Below are 21,398 nucleotides of genomic sequence, written 5' to 3'. Positions count from 1 at the left end.
CCTGGTCATATACTACATGGCTTTTGTCCAGGTAACAATCTAGCTAAGTTTGGAAAAGCTCATTACAACTCAGGAGTGCCTTTATTAAGATGTTAGAGGGGTTAGAATTTGTATTAGTGGAGGAAGCATACTCACTGATGAAATCATAGCTCCCTGAATGATTGAAGTTTATTCTTTCCTTATATAAGATAGGAGAGGATTACAGTCTAGAACTTAAATATTTGTATCTAATAAAGAACTCTTTATTACACTATTTTTAACGCCATAAATTAAAAACATGGTAACAAGTTACCTTAGTACTACCTGAATCTATATTCTGTTCATATTTGAACCATAGAACATTACAACTGAAAGGAACTTTAGAGATCATAAAAAGTCTTATCTTCTCTGGAATGATTTGAACTGGAAAATACTTTATACCAGCTTCCCTCCCCTCCCTTCTTAAGCTTTTGAATTTTTCATTGATAAAGTTATTAAAACAGTCAAGACAAAATTAACTTTTATTATTAACTTATAATAAATAAATTTGCTTCTTTGGAACTATGACCCAAAAGTTACTAAATTATACCTTTTGATCCAGTCATACTAATATGAGGGCCGTAACTCAAAGAGATCAGTTAAAGAGGAAAAAGACCCAAATGTACAAAAATATCGATAGCAGTTCTTTTTGTAGTAGCCAAATATCAGAAACTGATGGAATACCCACCTATTGGTGAATGTCTAAACAAATTTTAGCATATGAATATAATGGAATATTGTTGTTCCATAAGAAATGATGAAATAGGCAATTTCAAAGTAGCCTGGGAAGACCTCTATGAATTGATGCTGTTCTGAACTGAACTAGTTCCACTGAAGTAAGCAGAACTAGGAGAACAATTTATACAATGACAACATTATGAAGGAAAACAATTTTGAATGACTTTTGAATGCTGATCAATGCAATGATAAATTATGAGTCCAGAGGGCTAAATATGAAACATTCTCCCTCCTGCCAGAGAGGTGATCAACTTCAAATGCAGAAAGAGACATTTGTTTTTGGACAGGGCCAACACGGGAAATTTTTTTTTGCTGGACTGTGTATTTGTTATGAGAGTTTTTTCCCTCTCTTTTAAAAAAAATTGTTCAATTAGGGAACTAGTGGGAGGGAATGATAATAAATACTTGTAAAATTAAAAGAAAAATAATTATTAATGCTTTAAAACAGGTTATCTTTGAATGGTGAGAAAAACATTTTCCCTCTGGAGAACTAAGTAAAGAAAGTCCCCCTTGAGACCAGCTCATGAAATAAGTAAAGCAAGTTGATGCTTGCACATCTGTGTATGTATCTCTCATACCTACACATATAACTTCAGGTGATATTTTCCAGATTCTCAGTCCTTGTAGTATATTTCTGTGGCTGGATCTCAGTGATTCACCAAAGTAGCAGTATTATTCTATTTTAGGTAGTAGCATTACTTTTCTCATTTTATCTTTTTTATATTTCTGCCATTTCTTTCAGGCTAACAGGCTCACTTGATGAATTGTTTTAAGTAAGTAGTTGTGCTTACCAACATATTCTCCAGCTTAACTCTTACTATTTTCTTATCTTGTATTAAATATATAGATGGTCAAAATTGAGACAATTGTTGTGCTTTTTTTTTTTTTTTGCTGTCATTGGTAGGAAGTAGTGGGAAGGTCAGTGGATTTAGAGTAAGATGAACTGTGTTTGAATTCCACATTGGTTCCTTGCTACATGTATGACCTTAGGCACTTGCCTAACTTAACTTCTCTGTTTCAAGTTCCCTTATCTGCAAAATGAAGTGAGTGGATTAGATGATATCTAAGTTCCCTTACAGCTTTGAATGTTATGAATCTAAAAGAATTCTAAGGTAGATTTTTTGGTCTTAGAAAATTTACAAAATTTTTTTTTCTAAGCAATCGGGGTTAAGGAACTTGCTCAAGGTTACACAGCCAGTTATTTCTGAGTGTGGTGCTAAGTATCAGAGCCTGGATTTGATCCCAGGTCATCCTGACTTTGGGGCTGGTGCTCTTACTCACTGAGCCACCTGGCCACCCCTAAGCAATTGGGGTTAAGTAACTTGCTCAAGGTTACATGGCCAGGTGTTTCTGGGTGGGTGCTAAGTGTCTGAGCCCAGATTCGATCCCAGGTTATCCCGACTCTGGGGCCGGTGCTCTTACTTGCTGTGCTACCTGGCCGCCCCTACAAATTTTTTTAATAAAAATTTACTAAGTTTATAAATTTACAAAATTTTTAGAAAATACTATAAGCCTTTCAGCACTGTTAAGTGATTAGTGTTATGTTTGCTTTCTGTATATTATTCCATGATTTATAATAGAAAGTAATAGAAAATAGACTTTGTGGTATTGTGGAAAAAACACTGGACTTGGAAATCAAGAGACTTGAAGTTTGGTCCTTGCTCTGGCACTGATTTGCCAGTGATTTGGGTAAATTACTTAATGGTTTAGTTTTCTCATTCTTAAATTGAGGGCATTGGTCAATAGCTTTCCTAATATTTCATGACTATGATTTATTATCTCTTATGACTAAGATAAACTTTCCTCAAATCCATATATGTTGCTTCAGGATGATGTGATGGTATAAATGCAAATGGCAGACCAGTCAAGTTAATATACTCTATTGAAGGCAAAGCAAAGAGGTGTCTGTAGCGGCAAGCACCCCAAGCGTCCTCAGGGTTTGCAGCTACCACAGGTTCTTGGATCTGCTTTGTTAAAGGAAAGCAACTCAAAATGGGTTAACAAGCTTACTTTAATCAGTCAGACATATATCGTTTACCTTGTTCAGGAGAAAAGGTCAGCACCCTGAACCTCAAAGTATACAGGCATAATTATCAAGACAGAAACATCAAGTAGACAGATTTCCAAACTTTCCAACCATTACATCCATACCCAGTCAACATCTGGGTTTCCACATTCTGGGTTTTTCAAAGCTGGGGGACTCTCAACAACGGCTTCCCAGAATTCAGATCAAATCACAGAACACTTCTCAAAGTGAGTCCCAAAACAAAGCTACACATCAGGGCTTATATAGCCTTCTCCTGGCTCAGAGAATGTAACAACCTTATTGACCCACTGGCCAATCAAAAAGTATCTACTGAAAAACAAGCCTCCCACCCCAGGCTCCAGGTGCACTTTAGCCTAGGGGCAGGGAAGATCTTTAAATCTGCATTTCCATTACAGTGTTTTATATCATGCCTAGTGAAGAAGCACTTTTTCTGCTTGTAGGGGGAAAGTTCAAGTAGGTCCATATGACTATTTAGAAATACTTTAAAAAAAAAGAACTTAAGGAATTTTTTGCTTTGTATATGTATAGTTGGTTAGTGTTATGCTGATCAGTGTATATACATTTAATCTCCAATTAATTGGTACTTTGCTTTGTGCCAGGCATTGTTATCTTACAGTGCCAATGACCAGAGGTAGCACCAGGATTTTTTTGAGCTACCGCTAGGGTGCTTGACAAAATTGAAAAATCAGTGGATTACCCCTGCCTTCCTTTTTTCACTTCTCCCATATCCCTGCTTCCTTATTGAGTCACTACATTTACCTTTCTAGCCAGTGCTTGTGAAGGGATAACTTTCTTCTTAACTGTCGATTGAAGTAATCTGTTATTACTGTATATGTATAGTAACCACATGCCCTGAGTTTCTTCATACCTGGGGGTCAGAAAAAAAATGAAGTGAAACTTAGAGGTAGAGAAGAGTGTGGACATGAGTAAAGGGAGTGGACTGTTCACAGCTAGTGTGGGATACTTACCTAGAATCAGAGGATCCTATGCTTTCTAGCTGGAAGGGACTTTAGGAGGTCATCTAGGCCATCCTTTTCATTTTGTAGATGAGGAAAATGAGGCCTGGAAAAGTTAAGTGACTTGTCCAAGGCTGATCTTCTCTCCTTCTGTTCTTTATGTTCTCCACATTATTTATCATACAAAGCAAAATTGTAAGAAAAATGGTAAGCAATCTCCTTATGGAGTTTTCTGTGTGACCACTTCCCAAAGCCTTTTTCAGTGTATCTTCTAGAGAAGAGACAGTTCCAGTCCCTGAAGGTCATAGGAAAGATTGAGGGAAGAGTTTGTGGGTTCTGTAAACCAGGAAGAAAGGTGATGATCTCCTAGTCTTCTCATCAACTGCTGAAATTCGTGGCAGTACAGTGCTGTTTTTTCTTTAAATTATTTTTGTAGAAGTGTTGTAGTTTGGGGTGCTGGGAGCCCCTAAATGTAAGGGTACAGGGGTGAATTCAGTCCCTCAAGCTTTCAGTTAGAGTAGCAAGATTTATTGTAAGGCCCATAGGAGCAAGCTGCTGTATTGTGACAGCCTATAAAGCAAGCAAGGTTCCTAGTAAATCTGCAACTTAATGGAGGTGAGATTGATACTTTTATAGGGAAAAGAAAAATTAGACAGAGATTTGGTTGGCATTAAGGACTGGTAAATAGCCTGAGGAGTCCAGGTGTAGGCAGTGAAGGGAGTTTAGTGTTTTGGGCTGAGTTGGAGAGCCCCAGTAAAATGACATTCAAATGGATTGTTGAGTATCTAGATGGGCTGGGCTGGGTCCCATGCCTCGAGAGGGAGGAGTGACGCCAGGGGCAGGATTGTGTGGGAAAATTCAGGGTCCAGGTCCCATCACCCTATCTTTGTCTCCTGAATTTTATGAAACTTGCATGGGGATCTTCTAAGGTTATAAAACATACACCTTGTAAAAATTAAAACGGGGAAAACAAATTACTAATTACATATCATATATATTTATATCATATAACATAGTTAAAACTTACAATATACAAGCACGAAGATAGGAAACCGGGTTGATTGCATTAGTGATGTTTATAGACCATATTCTCTACCGGATCCAAGTAAACATTGAGTGTCCAAATTTTTACTTAACTTTAGTTTCCTTTGAGCTAAGGGGATCAAATAAATTCATGTGTTCTGAAACAAGTCTCTAGAAAATGTTGTGAGCGAAGGGCTAAATGCTGAATATTGGAAGTCAAAAGTATGATTTCTAGGCATGTCACACTAGCATTGACTCTGTCATATGTGCCATACTCTTTAAATGAGTAGTTTCTTTTTTCAGGATAAACCCAAATATCCTTAAACTCAGGCAATAAAGCCAATATATACCAGATATAAGATTCCTTGTAATTTTTTAACTGTTCCCCTTTATTACTTGCTTCCTTGTAGCTACTTTCTTAGGAAATCTGAAAAAGGATTATGGACTTTTTGGGAGGTCCAGAAGAAAGAGGGAAGAATGGAGTCTGTAGTCCTTTTCCATATAGGATCTCAGGAGGAGAGACATCCAGGAGGAGTTAGGCTTAGGGTTAGTGTGCAGTTAGGGTTAGGGTATATTAAAGGAGGAGGATAAGGGGATGAGTTGAATAAGGGGAGAATGGAGGAGTCATCTTGGGACTCAGAAGTATCTTTAGTTGTAGCTTATCAGGATGTGCTGCAGTAGCGGGTCATTTTGAAAGATTACCCTTCTTGTCTGCCAACTCCTGACCAATCAGTGCAGTTTTGTTAAATGTTACACCATTTGATTAGCATATTAGAGCAGTTTCTGGTAACCTCTTCTCAGATGTTGCTGAAGGAAATTAATCTAATGGGTGAAATGGTTTAAAGGGGCCTCCTTATGAGTTTTCCCATATGACCAAAGTTATATGGTTTCAAATTTCAACTATGTTTTGGGAACAGATTCTCTCATCTTTCCCCTTCCCTTCTCTCTCCAAAAGAAACTTGACATTAAATTGTGTTATGATTTCATCTTTTATAATTGAAAACTATTTACTTTTAAAAGGAGAATTTATATTTACTTCTAGAAGCAGTAGAAGTAATCTTTCATTCTTTTGAGGAGTAGAAGAAATGATTTTTTTCTCATTTAAAAACAAATTTTATCAGCTGTTTTCTATGGCTAGCTGATGCAGATACAGAATATAACTTTCTCATACAGAATATAACTTTCTCTTTAGCTTATGTTCTGTGGCAGATATTTTTGAAAATCGAAGCATATTTTTTGGGGGAATGGGGCAGATTTGAGGCAGTTGAGATTAAGTGGGTGCCCAGGGTCACAAAACTAGTAAATATCTAGTTTCTGAGGTTGAATTTGAACTCAGATCCTCTTGACTCCAGGGCTGGTGCTGTATCTATCACACCATTTAGCTGCGCCTTGAAACATACTTTTAAAAGCATTAGGAGAATTTATATAAAGGAAAACTTGTAAAATATTGAAAATCCTCAAACCTCACTAGATTAGATATATCCTGAAGCTATTCTTTCTTTCATAACTAAATTTGTAGAAAAAATGTTTATACTTTTTGCTTCTACTTTTTCTTTACTCATTATTTACCCCTTTGTGGTTTGCCTTTTTAACCTTATCACTCAACTGAAAGTTCTCACTTCAAAGTTACCATTCATCTCTTAATTGTCAGGTCTAATGGCCTTTTCTTAAACCTCATCCTTCTTGGCCTCTTAGCAGCTTTTGACATTGTTGATTTATCAGTCTTTCCTCCAGGATACTCTTTTCTTTCTGGGTTTTTTGTGATGCCATTCTCTTGATTTCCTCTTGCTTGACTAACCATTCTTTCTTAGTCTCCTTTCCTGGTTCATTCGCCTTGTTACTCCTTCTAACTGTGAGTGTCTTCCAAGACTTGATTCCTACATTTGGTGCTACCAGATTCTCATGTGATATCTGACAGATGAATCCTTGCCTCAGCTTTCACTGGCCTGGGTCCAGAAGGTTACTCTTTGCTCCTTGAGTCATTTGATACTGGACTGACTGCAAAACTGTGCCCTCTAGACTCTGGAACACTTTGATGCTGATACCTTTTGAAACAAGGACACAAGGTCAAGAAGGCTTCACTCCCTTCACCTAGAACAGAAAAAAACAATTGTAGAGTACAGGGACTGTGGTCCATTCCTTGAGGGGCCCCACCATCTCTTCCCAATTCAAGCATGGTCTCTCACCGAATGCCAGTTAACAGTGAACAGAACAGATGAAAAGACTGAGGGAAGCTAAGAGATGGGAGAAGCTTGCCAAACTTTTTGAAGGCCTTCAGAGATAATCAGAAAAGCCTCCCATTCTCTATGTTGTTATTGGAACCAGTTACAGAAATCCTATGCATGCTTTATAGTCTTTTAATGTTACTTTTCTTACTCTCCTGGAAGCAGGCTTCCAGCTTTTTCTGTGTGAAAGTTGCATTAGTTAAACCAGGTGATGGATCTGTGCTTGTACCAGACCTTGGTTATATTCTCCCTGTTTGAAAAATCTACAATCTAGAATCCCCAGTGCCATATAGGAAAGAATAAAATAATCAGTGTGGCACAATCTTTTACATTCTTACATTTACAGATAAAAATCACAATTGTCCCTTAATACAAAGTTATTCAAATAAAAAAAAATGAATGTTTTATGAAATTTTACCAAAGATCCCTATTTGTATTGAACTCATCAAAGGCCTACCTTGGTATTTGAACAACCCGTTTTAATACATAAGACAAAAGAAGAAAAACAGACAAAAGAAATTATTTTCCTTTGTTTGGAAGGAAACCTGAATGCTACAGATTATAAAGGACATGACATGCCAAAGACAGATGTTATATTTGTTCTTGGAGCTAACAGGAGGCCACTGGAACTTATTGAATGGGGGTGGTGGTAGTGGTGGTAGCATGGGCAGATATATACTTTTTGTTAGCTGAGTGGAGGATGAACTGGAGTGAGAGAATAATTTCCCTATATTATTTTTGTGTATAAGTTTTAATGTGTATTGAATTGGTTTTTATTAATTAACTTTTATTTAGAAATATATACTTATAGCCCACAAGGACCCTCCCCTAAACTCTCTGGGCTCTCCCAGAGTCTAGGTGTTTTATAGGTCAGATTCTTCTCCAAGTCATATCTTATGAACTTCAAATGACATATATATGACTTTTACTAGTTAGTCATGAGACATAGTTGTGTGGTTTTTTTTTTTTTTTGCTTTTTGGAGGGGCATTTGGGGTTAAGTGACTTGTCCAAGGTCACACAGCTAGTTTTTGTGTTAAGTGTGAGGTCAAATTTGAACTCAGGTCCTCCTGACCCCAGTGCCTGGCTCTATTCACTGCACCACCTAGCTGCCCCAAGACACAGTTGTTAAAAAAAAACAACAAACATTTAAAATTAAATAGCAATGTAAATAAAGTAATTCTGTAACCTTTGAAAGTGGTCTCACATGAGCACATTTAGTGGGAAGATTGGACATTCTATTGAATTCTCAGTGTTTTACTTGGATAAGTAATACATAGAGAACACAAGTAGGTAAGGAGCCTGGGTGAAGGAAATAATCTGTGACCAAATCCCATGCATAGCATAAGTAATTGATGCCTTTGATGGCAAAGCATTATATATTTTATTATTCTTTCCTATGTATGTTATTTATCATATCTAATTTACCTATATTATTATACAATATTATTAAATCTAATATTTTAATTATTGATACATTATTACTTAAAATAATCATTATATTGATATTTTTTATATCTATTCTATCTTATGGCTTCTCTTTTATCTTTTATTATTCTATATTGCCTTTCTTTGTATTTCTTAGCACATTACTTAATAAATGCTTGTTGAGTTGACTTATCTTTTACTGATGTCATCATACCCCTCTTTTCCTAGTCATATCTACCCTTATATGTATTTTATACACACACACACTCCTATGTCTATGTCTATGTCTATATCTCTATCTATATCTCCTTCTGCCGGGTGTTGTTTTCCTTTAGGCCTTGTGCTTCCTTTCTTCTTACTCAGGGTGATCATTAATGCTGGCCATAGCTGATATCCCAGACAGCATTTACTATGAATTCTGCACACCTCTACCATCCTCTGAGGAGTGCTGTGGTTAATAAACCTATCTCCTGCAGAGAAGAGGCTACAGTTATTCACACTCCTCTCTGCTTCAGCTGAGGTGCTATGTTCAAGGTCGTATGTAGCTTAGTCCTCCATTTATTGGAGTAGATTACTGCTAAACCTCTTTGGCAGGGAGTACTAGGACTCTTCTCAGCCAGTGGATGTGAAACTCTCTTCAGGCTTCTTGGTGGATCACTATGAATCTCTCTTCAAGTTTCTTATCCAAAATCATAAATCCCTCTTCAGCCACCTCAGGTAATTAGCCAGAAGCTGTGATAAATTTAACAATGTCAGTAAATTGAAATAATAAAAATAAGGAATATAACTGCAAAATATTAGCATTTTGACAAAAGGGAAAAATAACAGAAACTTTAACCAAACACTAAGAATTTTATCTTCTTTGTTTTGTGTTCCCTTTTGATTTCTTTTGAGCATTCATAGCTGTAAGATTTTCTTGCTGGTCCTTTGGAAAAAAAAAAAAGAATAAAAAAACCAAGGTATGTTGTTGTCCTGATTCTCTTTCATCACATCTATATTACTTTGTATGTGTTAGGGTTGGACCTGATACTGGAACCCTATTGGTCCAATTTGATTTTGGGATGAAATGACATTCATAAGATATTGAACAGTTAACAAAAGGATATTTACATAGCTCTAACATGGCAAGTTATATACAGTAAGGATACAGTGGCACCTAGCATCTATAAATGAGGCCTTCCTTATCTCCATATGGAAACAGAGAGTAGTCTACAGGGCAAGGTATGCTGACCTAAGTTGTCTGCATACATCTGTTCTTTCAGAGAGACTCAATTCTGCATGAGTGGGGCTTTTTATGTCTGTAGATGATTAGGGACCTGAATCAAGGGAGACAGGGACAAATGAAGTCCTACAGACAGTTTGTTACCTTTTAGAAAAAATAAATCCATCTTGCTGGGAAACAGGGAATTCTGTTCTGTTGCAGAATGTCTTTTAAAACAAAAGTTTTATTATAGCTCTTTTTAAAAAAATCACTATGACTTTTTAATGATTCCCCTTTAATAATTATTTTTATTTCACTATTTTCCAATTACATGTAAAGTTTTTTTAAACAATAATTTTTTGAAACTTCTGAGTTCCAAATTTTCTCCTTCCTTCCTACCCCACTCTTCTGTTTAAGAAGGCAAGCAATTTGATTTTGATTATACATATGCAGTCAAGCAAAACATATTTCCATATTAGCCTTGTTGCTAAAGAAAACAAACAAAACAATAAAAATAAGTAAAATAAAAACAGAGTATGCTTCAATCTGCATTCAGGGTGCATCAGTTCTCTCTCTGGAGGATAATAGCATTTTTCATCATGGGTCCTTTGGGATTACCTTTGTTCACTGTCTTGACCAGAGTAGCTAAGTCTTTTGCCGTTGATCATCCTTATAATATTGCTGTTACTGTGTACATTGTTTTCCTGGGTTTATAAAAGTTTTCTCAGGTTTTTCTGAAATCACCCTGCTCACCATTTTTTAGAGCATAATAGTATTCTGTCACAATCATATACCATAATTTGTTAAGCCATTCCCTAATTGATGGACATCCCCTCAATTTCTAATTCTTTTCTACCACAAAAAAGAGCTGCTATGAATATTTTTGTACATGTGAGCCCTTATCCTTTTTCCTTGATCTCTTTGGGCTACAGACCTAATAGTGGTATTTCTGGGTCAAAGGGTATACACAGTTTTATAGACTTTTGGGTATAGTTACAAATTGTTCACTAAAATGATTAGAGTAGTTCACAACTCCACTAACAGTGCATTAGTGTCCCAAGTATTTGTCATTTTCCTTTTCTCTCATGTTAGCCATTCTTATAGGTATGAGGTGGTACCTCAAAGTTATTTTAATTTGCATTTCTCTAATCAGTAGTGATTTAGAGCATTCTTTCATGTGACTATTTCATTTAAAAAAATTTTTTTTGGAGGGGGAAGGCAAGGCAGTTGGGGTTAAGTGACTTGCCCAAGGTCACACACAGTGTGTCAGGTGTGTGAGGCTGGATTTGAACTCAGGTTCTCTTGACTCCAGGCCACTCTCTATTCTAGCTACTTAGCTACCCCCATGTAACTATTGATAGCTTTGATTTCTTCTTCTGAAAACTGCCTGTTCTTATCCTTTGATCATTTACCAGCTAGAGAATGGCTCTTATTTTTATGTAATTGGCTCAATTTCTTACATATTTGAGAAATGAGGCTTTTAAAGGAGAAACTTGCTATAATTCACCTCCCATTCCAGTTTCCTGTTTTCCTTTAAGTTTAGCTGCGTTAAACTTTTTAATTTTATGTAATCAAAATTACTTATTTTACTTCCTGTAATCCCCTTTAACTCCTTTGGTCATAAACTCTTCCCTTATTCATAGACATGATAGGTGCATTTTTCCAGGCCCCCCTTAATTTACTTATAATATCACCCTTAATGTCTTTATCATGTGTCCAGTTTGATCTTATCTTGGTATTGTGTGATGTGTTGATCTGTGCTTAGTTTCTGCCAAATTACTTTCCAGTTTTCCCAGTAGTTTTTGTCAAATGTTGAATTCTTACCCTGAAAGCTAAGAACTTTGGGTTACCAAATACTGGATTACTATGGTCGTTTACTACTGTGTATTATGCACTTAATCTATTCCACTGACTCACCACTCTTGTTTCTTTTTTCTTTTCTTTTTTTTTTCTTTTTGGAGGGGGGGAAGGCAGGACAATTGGGGTTAAGTGACGTCTAAAGTTACACAGCTAATAAGTATTAAGTGTCTGAGGCCAGGTTTGAACTCAGGTCCTCCTGACCCCAGTGCTGGTGCTCTATTCACTATGCCACCTGGTCGCCCCTGCCACTCTGTTTCTTAGCCAGAATTGTTTTGGTGATTACCACTCTGTAATGATTTGAAATCTGATACTGCTCTGCCACCTTCACATTTTTTTCCCATTGATTCCCTTGATATTCTTGACCCTTTTGTTCTCCCAGATGAATTTTATTTTTTTCCTAGCTCTATAAAATAATTCTTTGGTAGTTTGATTGGTATGGGACTGAATAATTAAATCAACTTAGGTAGAATTGTCATTTTTATTATCTTGGCTTGGCCTATGCATGAGCAATTAATATTACTCTAATTGTTTAGATCTGTTTTTATTTGTGTGAGAATTCCTGGGTTTATCTTATCATGTAGACTCCCAGATATTTTATATTATCTGCAGTTATTTTAGATGAAACTTCTCTTTCTATTTTTTACAACTGGGTTTTTGTTGGTGGTATATAGAAATGCTGATGATTTATGTAGGTTTATTTTATATCCTGAAACTTGGCTGAAGTTGTTAATTGTTTCAGCTAGTTTTTTAGTTCGTTCTCTAGGGTTCTTTAAGTATACTACCATACCATCTACAAAGATTAATAGCTTTGTTTCTTCATTGAGTATTTTTATTTCTTGAATCTCTTTTTCTTATTGCTATAGCTAGTTTGAAGAAAGGCTCCATTGATTCCTATGCTTTCTAGTGTTTTTAATAGAAGTGAGTATTGTATTTAGGCATTTTCTTCATCCATTGATATAATCATATGATTTTTGTTGTTATGGATATGGTCAATTATGTGGATAGTTTTTGTAATATTGAATCAGCTTTACATTCCTGGTATAAATCCACCTGCTCATAGTATATGATCTTTGAGACATACTGCCTTAATCTCCTTACTAGTATTTTATTTACATTTTTTGTGAATATTCATTAAGGAAATTGGTCTATAGTTTTCTTTCTCTGTTTTTGCTTTCCCTGGTTAGGTATCAAATCCATATTTGTGTCATAAAAGTAATTAGTAGGACTCTTTACTTATTTTTTTCAAATATTTGCTATAGTATTGGGATTAATTGTTCCTTAAAAGTTTGGTAGAATTCACTTGTGAATCCCTCTAGAGCTTTTTTCTTAGAGAGCTCATTGATGACTTGTTCAGTTTCTGTTTCTTTTTCTCTCCACCCCTTCCCCCCTCCCCACTTAATAGATTTTGCTTTTTCCATTTACATGTAAAGGTAATTTTTAACATTCACTTTTGATTTTGAGTTCCAAATTTTTTTCTCCTTCTCCCTTCTTCCCCCTCCTCAAGATGGCAAACAGTCTGATGTAGGCTATACACGTACGGTCATATTAAACATATTTCTACATTAGTCGTGTTGTGAAAGAAGGATCAGAACAAAAGGGAAAAACCATGAGAAAGAAAAAGCAAAAAAAGAATGCTTTGATCTGCATTCAGACTCCATAGTCCTGTTTCTGGATGTGGATAACATTTTCCATCATGAGTCTTTTGGAATTGTCTTAGATCACTGTATTGCTGAGAAGAGCTATGTCTATCAAAGCTGCTGTTATTGTGTACAATGTTCTTCTGGTTCTGCTCACTTCACTCAGTATCAGTTCATATAAGTCTTTCCAGATTTTTCAGAAATCATCCTGCTCATCATTTCTTAGAGAACACTAGTATTCCATTACATTCACATACCATAGCTTTTCTCAATTGGGAATGACTCTTATTCTTATAAATTTGATTCAGTTCTCTGTATATTTTAGAAATGAAACCTTTGTTTCATTTCTAAAATGAAACACTGTCTATAAAAATTATTGACACTGGCCATAAAAATTATTTCCCACTTTCCTGCTTCCCTTCTAATATTGGTTGCATTAGCTTTTTTTGTGCAAGCCCTTTTTAATTCATTGTAATAAAAGCTATCTATTTTGCATTTCATAATATTCTCTGTCTCTTGTTTGCTCATAATTTCTTCTGTTCTCTATAGATCTGATAGGAAAACTCGTCCTTGCTCTCCTAATAGGTTATGGTATCACCCTTTATGTCTAAATCTTGTAACTATTTTAACCTTATCTTGGTATATGGTGTAAGATGTTGGTCTATGCCTAATTTTTGCCAAACTATTTTCAAGTTTTCCTGGTAGTTTCTGTCACATGGTGAGTTCTTACCCCAGAAGCTGGAGTCTTTGGGTTTATCAAACAGTAAGTAGATTATTATAGTCATTGAGTACTGTGCCTTGTGTACCTAACCTATTCCACAGATCTACTGCTCTATTTCTCAGCCAGTACCAAGTAGTTTTTGATGATTGCTGCTTTATAATACAATTTTAGATCTGGCACAGCTAGCCCACCTTCCCTTGCATTTCTTTTCATTAATCCCCTTGATGCCCTGGAACATTCTTCTACATTAATTTTGTTGTTATTTTTAATAACTATGAATATTTTTTGGGTAGTTTGATTAGTATGGTACAGAATAAAATTAATTTAGGTAAAATTGTCATTTTTATTATATTAACTCGGCCTACCCACAAGCAACTGAAATTTGACCATTTATTTAGATCTGACTTTATTTATGTGAAAAGTGTTTTATAATTGTGTTCATATAGTTCCTGGGTTTGTCTTGGCAGGTAAACTCCCAAATATTTTATATTGTCAACAGTAACTTTAAATGAAATTTCTCTTTCTATCTCTTGCTGCTGTACTTTGTTAGTAATATATAGAAATGCAGGTGATTTATGTGGGTTTATTTTATATCTTGAACCTTGCTAAAGTTGTTAGTTGTTTCAAGTAGTTATTTAGTTGATTCTCTAGGATTCTCCAAGTATACCATCATATTATCTGCAAAGAGTGATAGCTTTGTTTCCTCATTGCCTGCTCTAATTCCTTTAATTTCTTTTTCTTCTCTTATTGCTGAAGCTAACATTTCTTTTTTTCATTTTAAAAATTTGTTTACTTTTTGTTTACAATATTCAGTTCTATAGTCCCTTGAGTTTCAAATTTTCTTCCCCTACCTTTCCTCCCTCCTCCCCGCCATGGCAGCATGCAGTCAAATGTAGTATCTATAGATACCTTCACATTAAACATTAGTCAAGTTGTAAAGAAGGATTATAACCAATGGAGTGAACAATGAGAAAGAAGAATCAAATAAAAACAAAACAAAAAAAAGAGAGCAAGTAGCTTGCTTCAATCTGCATTCCGACTCTGTAGTTCTTTCTCTGGATGTGGATATCTGTTTTCATCATGAGTCTTTTGGAGTTGTTTTATAACCTTGCATTGCTGAGAGGAGCCCAGTCTATCAAAGTTGAAGCTAACATTTCTAGTACTACACTGAATAGCAGTGGTAATAATAGACATCCTTGTTGTACCTCTGATCTTATTGGGAAGGCTTCTAGCTTATCCCCATTACATATAATTCTTGCTTATTGGTTTAGATAGATGCTACTTATTTTAAGGAAAACTCCATTTATTCCTATGCTCTCTAGTGTTTCTAATAGAAATGGGTACTATATTTTGTCAAAAACTTTTTAGATATCATATGGTTTCTGTTAAATTTGTTATTGATATGGATAATTATGCCGATAGTTTCCTTAATATTGAACCTGCTTTGCATTCCTGGCATAAATCCCATATGATCATAGTGTATTATTCTTGTTATAAATTGCTGTAATAGCTTTGGCGATATTTTATTGAAAAATTTTGCATCAGTATTCATTAGGTAAATTGCTCTATAACTTTCTCTGTTTTGGTTTTTCTTGGTTTAGGTATCATCACCATGTTTGTATGATAAAAAAATTTTTTTAGGACTCTTTCTTTACTTATTTTTCCAAATAATTTATATAGTATTGGAATTAATTGTTCTTTAAATGTTTGGTAGAATTCAATTGCAAATCGATTTGACCTTGGCATTTTTTTCTCAGGGAGTTCATTGATGTCTTATTCAATTTCTTTTTCTAAAATGAGATTAAGTATTTTATTTCCCTTTTGTTAATCTGGGCAATTTATATTTTTGTAAATATTCATCCATATGGTTGAGATTGTTGGTTTTACTGGCATATAATTGTGCAAAATAACTTATAATAATTGCTTTAGTTTCATATTAATTGGTGGTATGTGCACCCTTTTCTTTTTTTTTTTTTTTTGTATTAGTACCTTGGTTTTCTTCTTTTTAAAAAAATAAAATTACCCAAAGGTTTATTTATTTTGTTGTCTCCCCCCCATAAAATCAGCTCCTAGTTTTATTTATTAGTTGAAAAGTTTTTTTTTTACTTTCAGTTTTATGAATCTCTTCTTTGATTTTTAGAATTTACATTTTGTTTTGTAATTGGGGATTTTTAACTTGTTCTTTTTTTAGCTTTTTAAAATTTTAGTTCCATGCCCAATTTATTGATCACCTCTTTCTCTTTTATATTAATGCGTATATTTAGAGATATAAATTTCCCTCTAAGTATTGCTTTGGCTGAATCCCACAAATTTTAGAATTTTTTTTCTCGTTGTTGTCATTATGTTTAATGAAATTATTGTTCTTTGACTCTCTCATTCTTTAGGATTAGATTATTTAGCTTCCAATCCATGTTTTCAAGGTAATTTATTAAATATTATTTTTTAAAATTACATTATGATCTGAAAAAAGTGCATTTACTATTTCTGCTTTTCTGCATTTGGTTGTGAGGTTTTTATGCCCTAATACACATGGTCAGTTTTTGTGAAGGTGCCGTGTACAGATGAGAAAAATTTGTACTCCTTTCTATTCCTGTTCAGTTTTCTTCAGAGATCTTTCATATTTAAGTTTTCTAAGATTCTGTTCATCCCTTATTTCTTGTTTTATTGTTAGATTTATCTAGCTCTGAGAGGGAAAAGTTGAGGTTCCCCTGTAGTATGGTTTTGCTGTCTATTTCCACCTATAATTCATTTAACTTTTCCTTTAAGAATTTGAATGCCAGTCACTTGGTGCATATATGTTTAGTAGATGTTACTTCATCCTCTGTGGTTCCTTTAGCAAGATTTCCCTACTTATCCCTTTAAATTAATTCTACTTTTGTTTTAGATCATGATTGTTACAACTACCCTTTTTTTTTAAACTTCAGTTGAAGTAGAGTAGATTCTGTTCCAGTCCCTTATTTAACACGTGTCTCTTGAAATCCTATTGTTGGAGACTGGTTTCTAATTCATTCTTCTATCCACTTTTGTTTTATGGATGAATTCATTTCATTCACATTCACTGTTATGATTACTAAATGTGCATTTTCTTCCATCCTATTTTCTTCTGTTTATCCTTTTGCCTCTTCTTGAAAAATCTTGTCCCCCTTCTAAAGTCCATTTTGCTTCTGACTGCTTCCTTCTTTTATCTGTCCTACCTTTTAAAATTCTTCCCTTTGGGGGTGGCCAGGTGGCACAGTGAGTAAGAGCGCCTGCCCCAGAGTCGGGAGACCTGGGATCGGTTCTGAGCTTAGATACTTAACACCCACACAAAATAACTGGCCGTGTAACCTTGAGCAATTTACTTAACCCCGATTTAGAAAAAAAAAATTCCTCCCTTCATCCCTTTTTCTTATCTTCTTTCCCTCCTACTTCCTTTTGGTTAAGATAGATTTCTATCCAATTGAGTGTGTGTGTGTGTGTGTGTGTGTGTGTGTGTGTGTGTATGTGTATGTAGTGTAATGTATATACATATATATATATATTTTTTTTTTTTCCTTTTTTGAACCAATTTATATGGGAGTGATGTTCAATTTTTGTTATTCTCCCCTCACTGTAAAAGTTCTTCCTTGTCTGCCTCTTTTTGTATGAGATAATTTCTTCCATTCTTCCTCTCTTTCCCTTTCTCCCAGGGCATCCCTTCTTCTTGCCTCTACATTTTTTTTTTACATAATCCCAACATAATCAACTTATCCCCACAACCTCTTTCTGTATAGAATCCTTCTAACTGCTCTAATAATAATAAAGATCTTAGAAGACACATCTGTCATCTTCCCATATAGAAAGGTAAACATTTTAACCATTTCTCTTTTATGTTTACCTGTTTATGTTTTTCTTGAGTATTGTATATGAAAACTAAATTTTCTGTTTAACTCTAGTCTTTCCAGCAGGCATTCCTGAAAGTCTTTTATTTCATTAAATGTCAGTTTTTCCCCTTGAAGGATTATACTCACTTTTCTGAGTAGGATTTTCTTGGTTATAATCTCAGCTTTTTTGCCTTCCAGAATATCATATTCCAAGCTATCTTTTCCTTTAAGATGGTAGCTGCTAAATTTTGTGTGATCCTGACTGTAGCTCCATGGTGTTTGAGTTTTTTTTTTCTTGCTGCTTGAAGTATTTTTCTTTGACTTGGGAACTCTGGAATTTGGCTATAATATTACTGGAAGTTTTCATTTGGGGTTCTCTTTCAGGTGATGGCCTGCGGATTCTTTCAGTTTCTATTTTACCCTCTAGTTCTAGGATATCCAGGCAGTTTTCCTTGACAATTTCTTGAAATATGATGTCTAGGCTTTTACTTTGATCATGGCATTCAGGTAATTAAATAATTCTTAAATTCTCTCTCTTTGATCATTTTCCATGTCCGTTGTTTTTTCAATGAGATATTTCACATTTTCTTATTCTTTTGACTTGTTTTATTGTTTCTTGATTTCTTATAGAGTCATTAACTTTTACTTGCTCAGTTCTGATTTTTAGGGAGTTGTTTTCTTCAATAAACTTGTTGTACCGATTTTTCCATTTGGCAAATTCTGCTTTTTAAATACTTATTTTCATCAGTGAATTTTTGTACCTCTTTTTCTGTGAGGCTAATTCTATTTTTAAAGGTGTTATTTTCTTCAGTGTTTGTGTGTGTGTGTGTGTGTGTGTGTGTGTGTGTGTGTGCATCTTTTACCAAGCTGTTAATTGTCTTTTCTCAGTTTTCTTCTCTTTTTTCACTTATGTACCTAACTTTTCCTCTACCATTCTTACTTGATTTCGAAAAAAATTTTTTTAAGCTTTTCCAAGATTTCTTGTTGGGATTGTGTCCAATTCACATTTTTCTTTGAGTTTTTGCTTAGAGTTGTTTTGACTTCATTGTCTTCTGAGTTTGTATCTTGATTTTCCCTGTCACCATTTCAGTAGCTTTTTATGGTCAGGTTCTTTTTATATAGGTTGCTCATTTTTTCCAACCTATTTCTTGATTTGAAACTTTGTGTTAAGGTTGGACTCTGTTCCTGGTGTGGTGGGTTGGAGGGGCTCTGTCTCAAGCTTCTGGATTTTTTTGCACTGCATTTTTCAGAGCTGGTTCTGGGGGTTTGGAAGTTTTTGGTGTTTCCCAGGGGGTATGATCATATCCACTGCTCTTTTGGTCTTAGCAATAGTTATTAATGCTAAATAGCTAAATAATAGATGACTTACCTAGTTAGAAGGAAGAATAACAATAGCACACAGAAACCAGCTATTCAGCAGTTTCTAAAACACCATTTTATAGTTATAGTCATTGTTTTTTATACTTCTGAAGGAGGCTCATTGTCAGCTTGATACTACATTTGAAGCTTTAAAAAATTATCCATGTTCCCACTATTCGTTAGGACCTTTGTAAGAAAAAGAAGGTAAAGGTGAAGAAGGTAAAAATTAAGTTAGTTATATGTAAGATGTTATCAAAATTGTTAAAATGTTTGTTTTGGGGAAGAAATTTCGAATTAATGGCAAAATTTAGATAATTGGATTACATGAATTATAACTAATTAATTATCTGCCATCAGTTCCTTCCTAAGCAATTGACATTTATTTAACTATAAGAGAATTTACATGTTTGTATGTATTAAAAAGTCAGAAAAGTAGAAATAGACCTACAAAGATTATATGATAAAACTGGCTATTCAGAATCTTTGGCAGAGGTCTCTGAAAGGGAGTCATTTTGCATTCTTGACTTTTTCAGAAAACAGTGGGCTTACAACCTTTAAAAATCTCAATTTAAAAAAAAAGAATTTTATAGGGGAATCTTTCTTGTCACTAGCAGTTTTCCTTCCCTACTTTTCCTTTCTGATTTGCTCTGTAAACTGTAGACTTAAAAGCCACATAACCAAGCTTATTAGGACCATATGCAAAATCAGAGCTCATTAAGTTAAGAATGTAGGTCTGTGAATAAATGTAGGAGCTTCGGATTTGTTCCTTTTGATATTAATTTTTGGTGACTCAGAGGTTCTTCCACCTCACCACCCTTTTGGGCTTATTTCTTGTTTCTTGTTTGTGTTCCATATAGGTGAAGTTGCCTGGGAGCAGATTTCTGTATAATTAAACTGTTACTATAGTTTGTTTCTTTTAATAAGCTTTATTGATCATTTTATTAGCATAATGTTATAGGAATCTCATATGAAAGTTAAAGTTCTGACACTGATCAGGTACTCTTATGTTTCTTTTATTATAGATTGTTTCAAGAAGAAATCCAGAGGATGTCCAGGAGGTAACACATTTACACTTATGGAAATTTTATGTATTGGATAGATTTTTAGCCAAATACCACAACAGAAATTGAACAGAATATTTTTCTATGTGTCAGTCCCAGTGTATGTTTTTACATATGTCAAGACTGCTTCTGTGAGACTTTGTGAAGTTGTGGATCAAGAACTGATTTGAGAGTCAGCAAGTACAGGATTGAAGTCCTGCCCCTGAAACATACTGGTTGTGATTGGGCACAAGTCATTTAATCTCTCAATGCTCTAAGTAGTTCTAAGAGTTGCAGAGCAGGTTATGACCTATGTTAGTAGAGGTAGTTTCTTTACTGGGAGTACTCTTTACCTGATAAAAATGATAGATATAGTTGTCTCCTTTGTAACTCTCTTTGCTGACCAGCTTCTAGTTATATCATAACAAATTAGCAATTTTATCCTATTTCATATCCATCTAGCAATGTATCATACTAAAAATAAAGTTGCTAAAAATAAAGTTTTATAGAAATTCAGTTATCCCTTCCACATCATAAATTTCTCTATCATAGTTTCAATATATTGTGGGTGGGCATAAGAAATTAAATGGGAATTTTTTTGGGAATTTTGCAGAAGCTGCAGATGACACACAAAGGCCACCAGACAACACAGAATCTATGACCAAATACTTAGCCCAAATTTTACGATAAGGTACTGTAAACAACCCATAAAAGAAAAAACTTCTCCATAAGGCAGAGCCAAAAAATTTTAATGCAGATTTTCCAGATCTTTGGGGGTGCTAATGTGCCCCTAACCCTTGCTATGTGGAAGGGATAACTGTATGCCCTTTAAAAAGTGAAAATTTCTTTTATACCCATAGCTTACTTTAAGATTACAATTACATATGAAAGAGTCTAGCTTTTTAATTTTGGGATTTAGGGTTTAGTTGACAAGTTTGAGTTGTGTGAATCATTTGTGAAAATGTTTATCATTTCTGTCTTTCACTGTTAATGGTATTCTTTTGAACATTTCAGTGTCATTTTCACCCTGAAAAGATGCCAACCTATTATTTCTGGCTTAAAATTTTATTATGGAACTTATTTTAAAGTTACCTTCTGCTTAAATATGCTCATTAAAATAATTCAGTGAGAGCTTTGCTACATCTACTATCTGCTGATTGATTTTCATTTCTGTCCCTACCAGTTGGGATATAGAATAAGGTTTTTCTTCTCTTCCACAAAAGCATTTAGAATGTATAAGTTATATAGAATATTGACTCAGCTGCTTTGACATTAGTCTTACATTTGTTTTATTTCATATGACTA

The 21,398-nt window shown here is 34.6% G+C and overlaps 1 protein-coding gene across 3 annotated transcripts in view; it reads left to right on the top strand.

The window, feature by feature from the left end:
* Positions 1-21,398, top strand: part of RPS6KC1 (ribosomal protein S6 kinase C1) — a 164,580-nt gene that overhangs the window by 3,232 nt on the left and 139,950 nt on the right. For 2 of the 3 annotated variants that reach the window (XM_069108725.1, XM_069108724.1), the window contains exon 2: positions 20,076-20,111. In XM_069108725.1, the coding sequence (XP_068964826.1) occupies positions 20,076-20,111 (36 nt within the window). Of the gene's footprint in view, positions 1-20,075; positions 20,112-21,398 lie in introns of those variants that run through there. The other variant, XM_069108727.1, reaches the window with a different exon arrangement.

This window comes from Petaurus breviceps, unplaced genomic scaffold (assembly GCF_028583685.1).
Source record: "Petaurus breviceps papuanus isolate PSGF00001 unplaced genomic scaffold, PetGlider_PUasm1.0 90434, whole genome shotgun sequence".
Taxonomy (NCBI): domain Eukaryota; kingdom Metazoa; phylum Chordata; class Mammalia; order Diprotodontia; family Petauridae; genus Petaurus; species Petaurus breviceps.
This window is presented reverse-complemented; position numbering and strand designations above follow the sequence as displayed.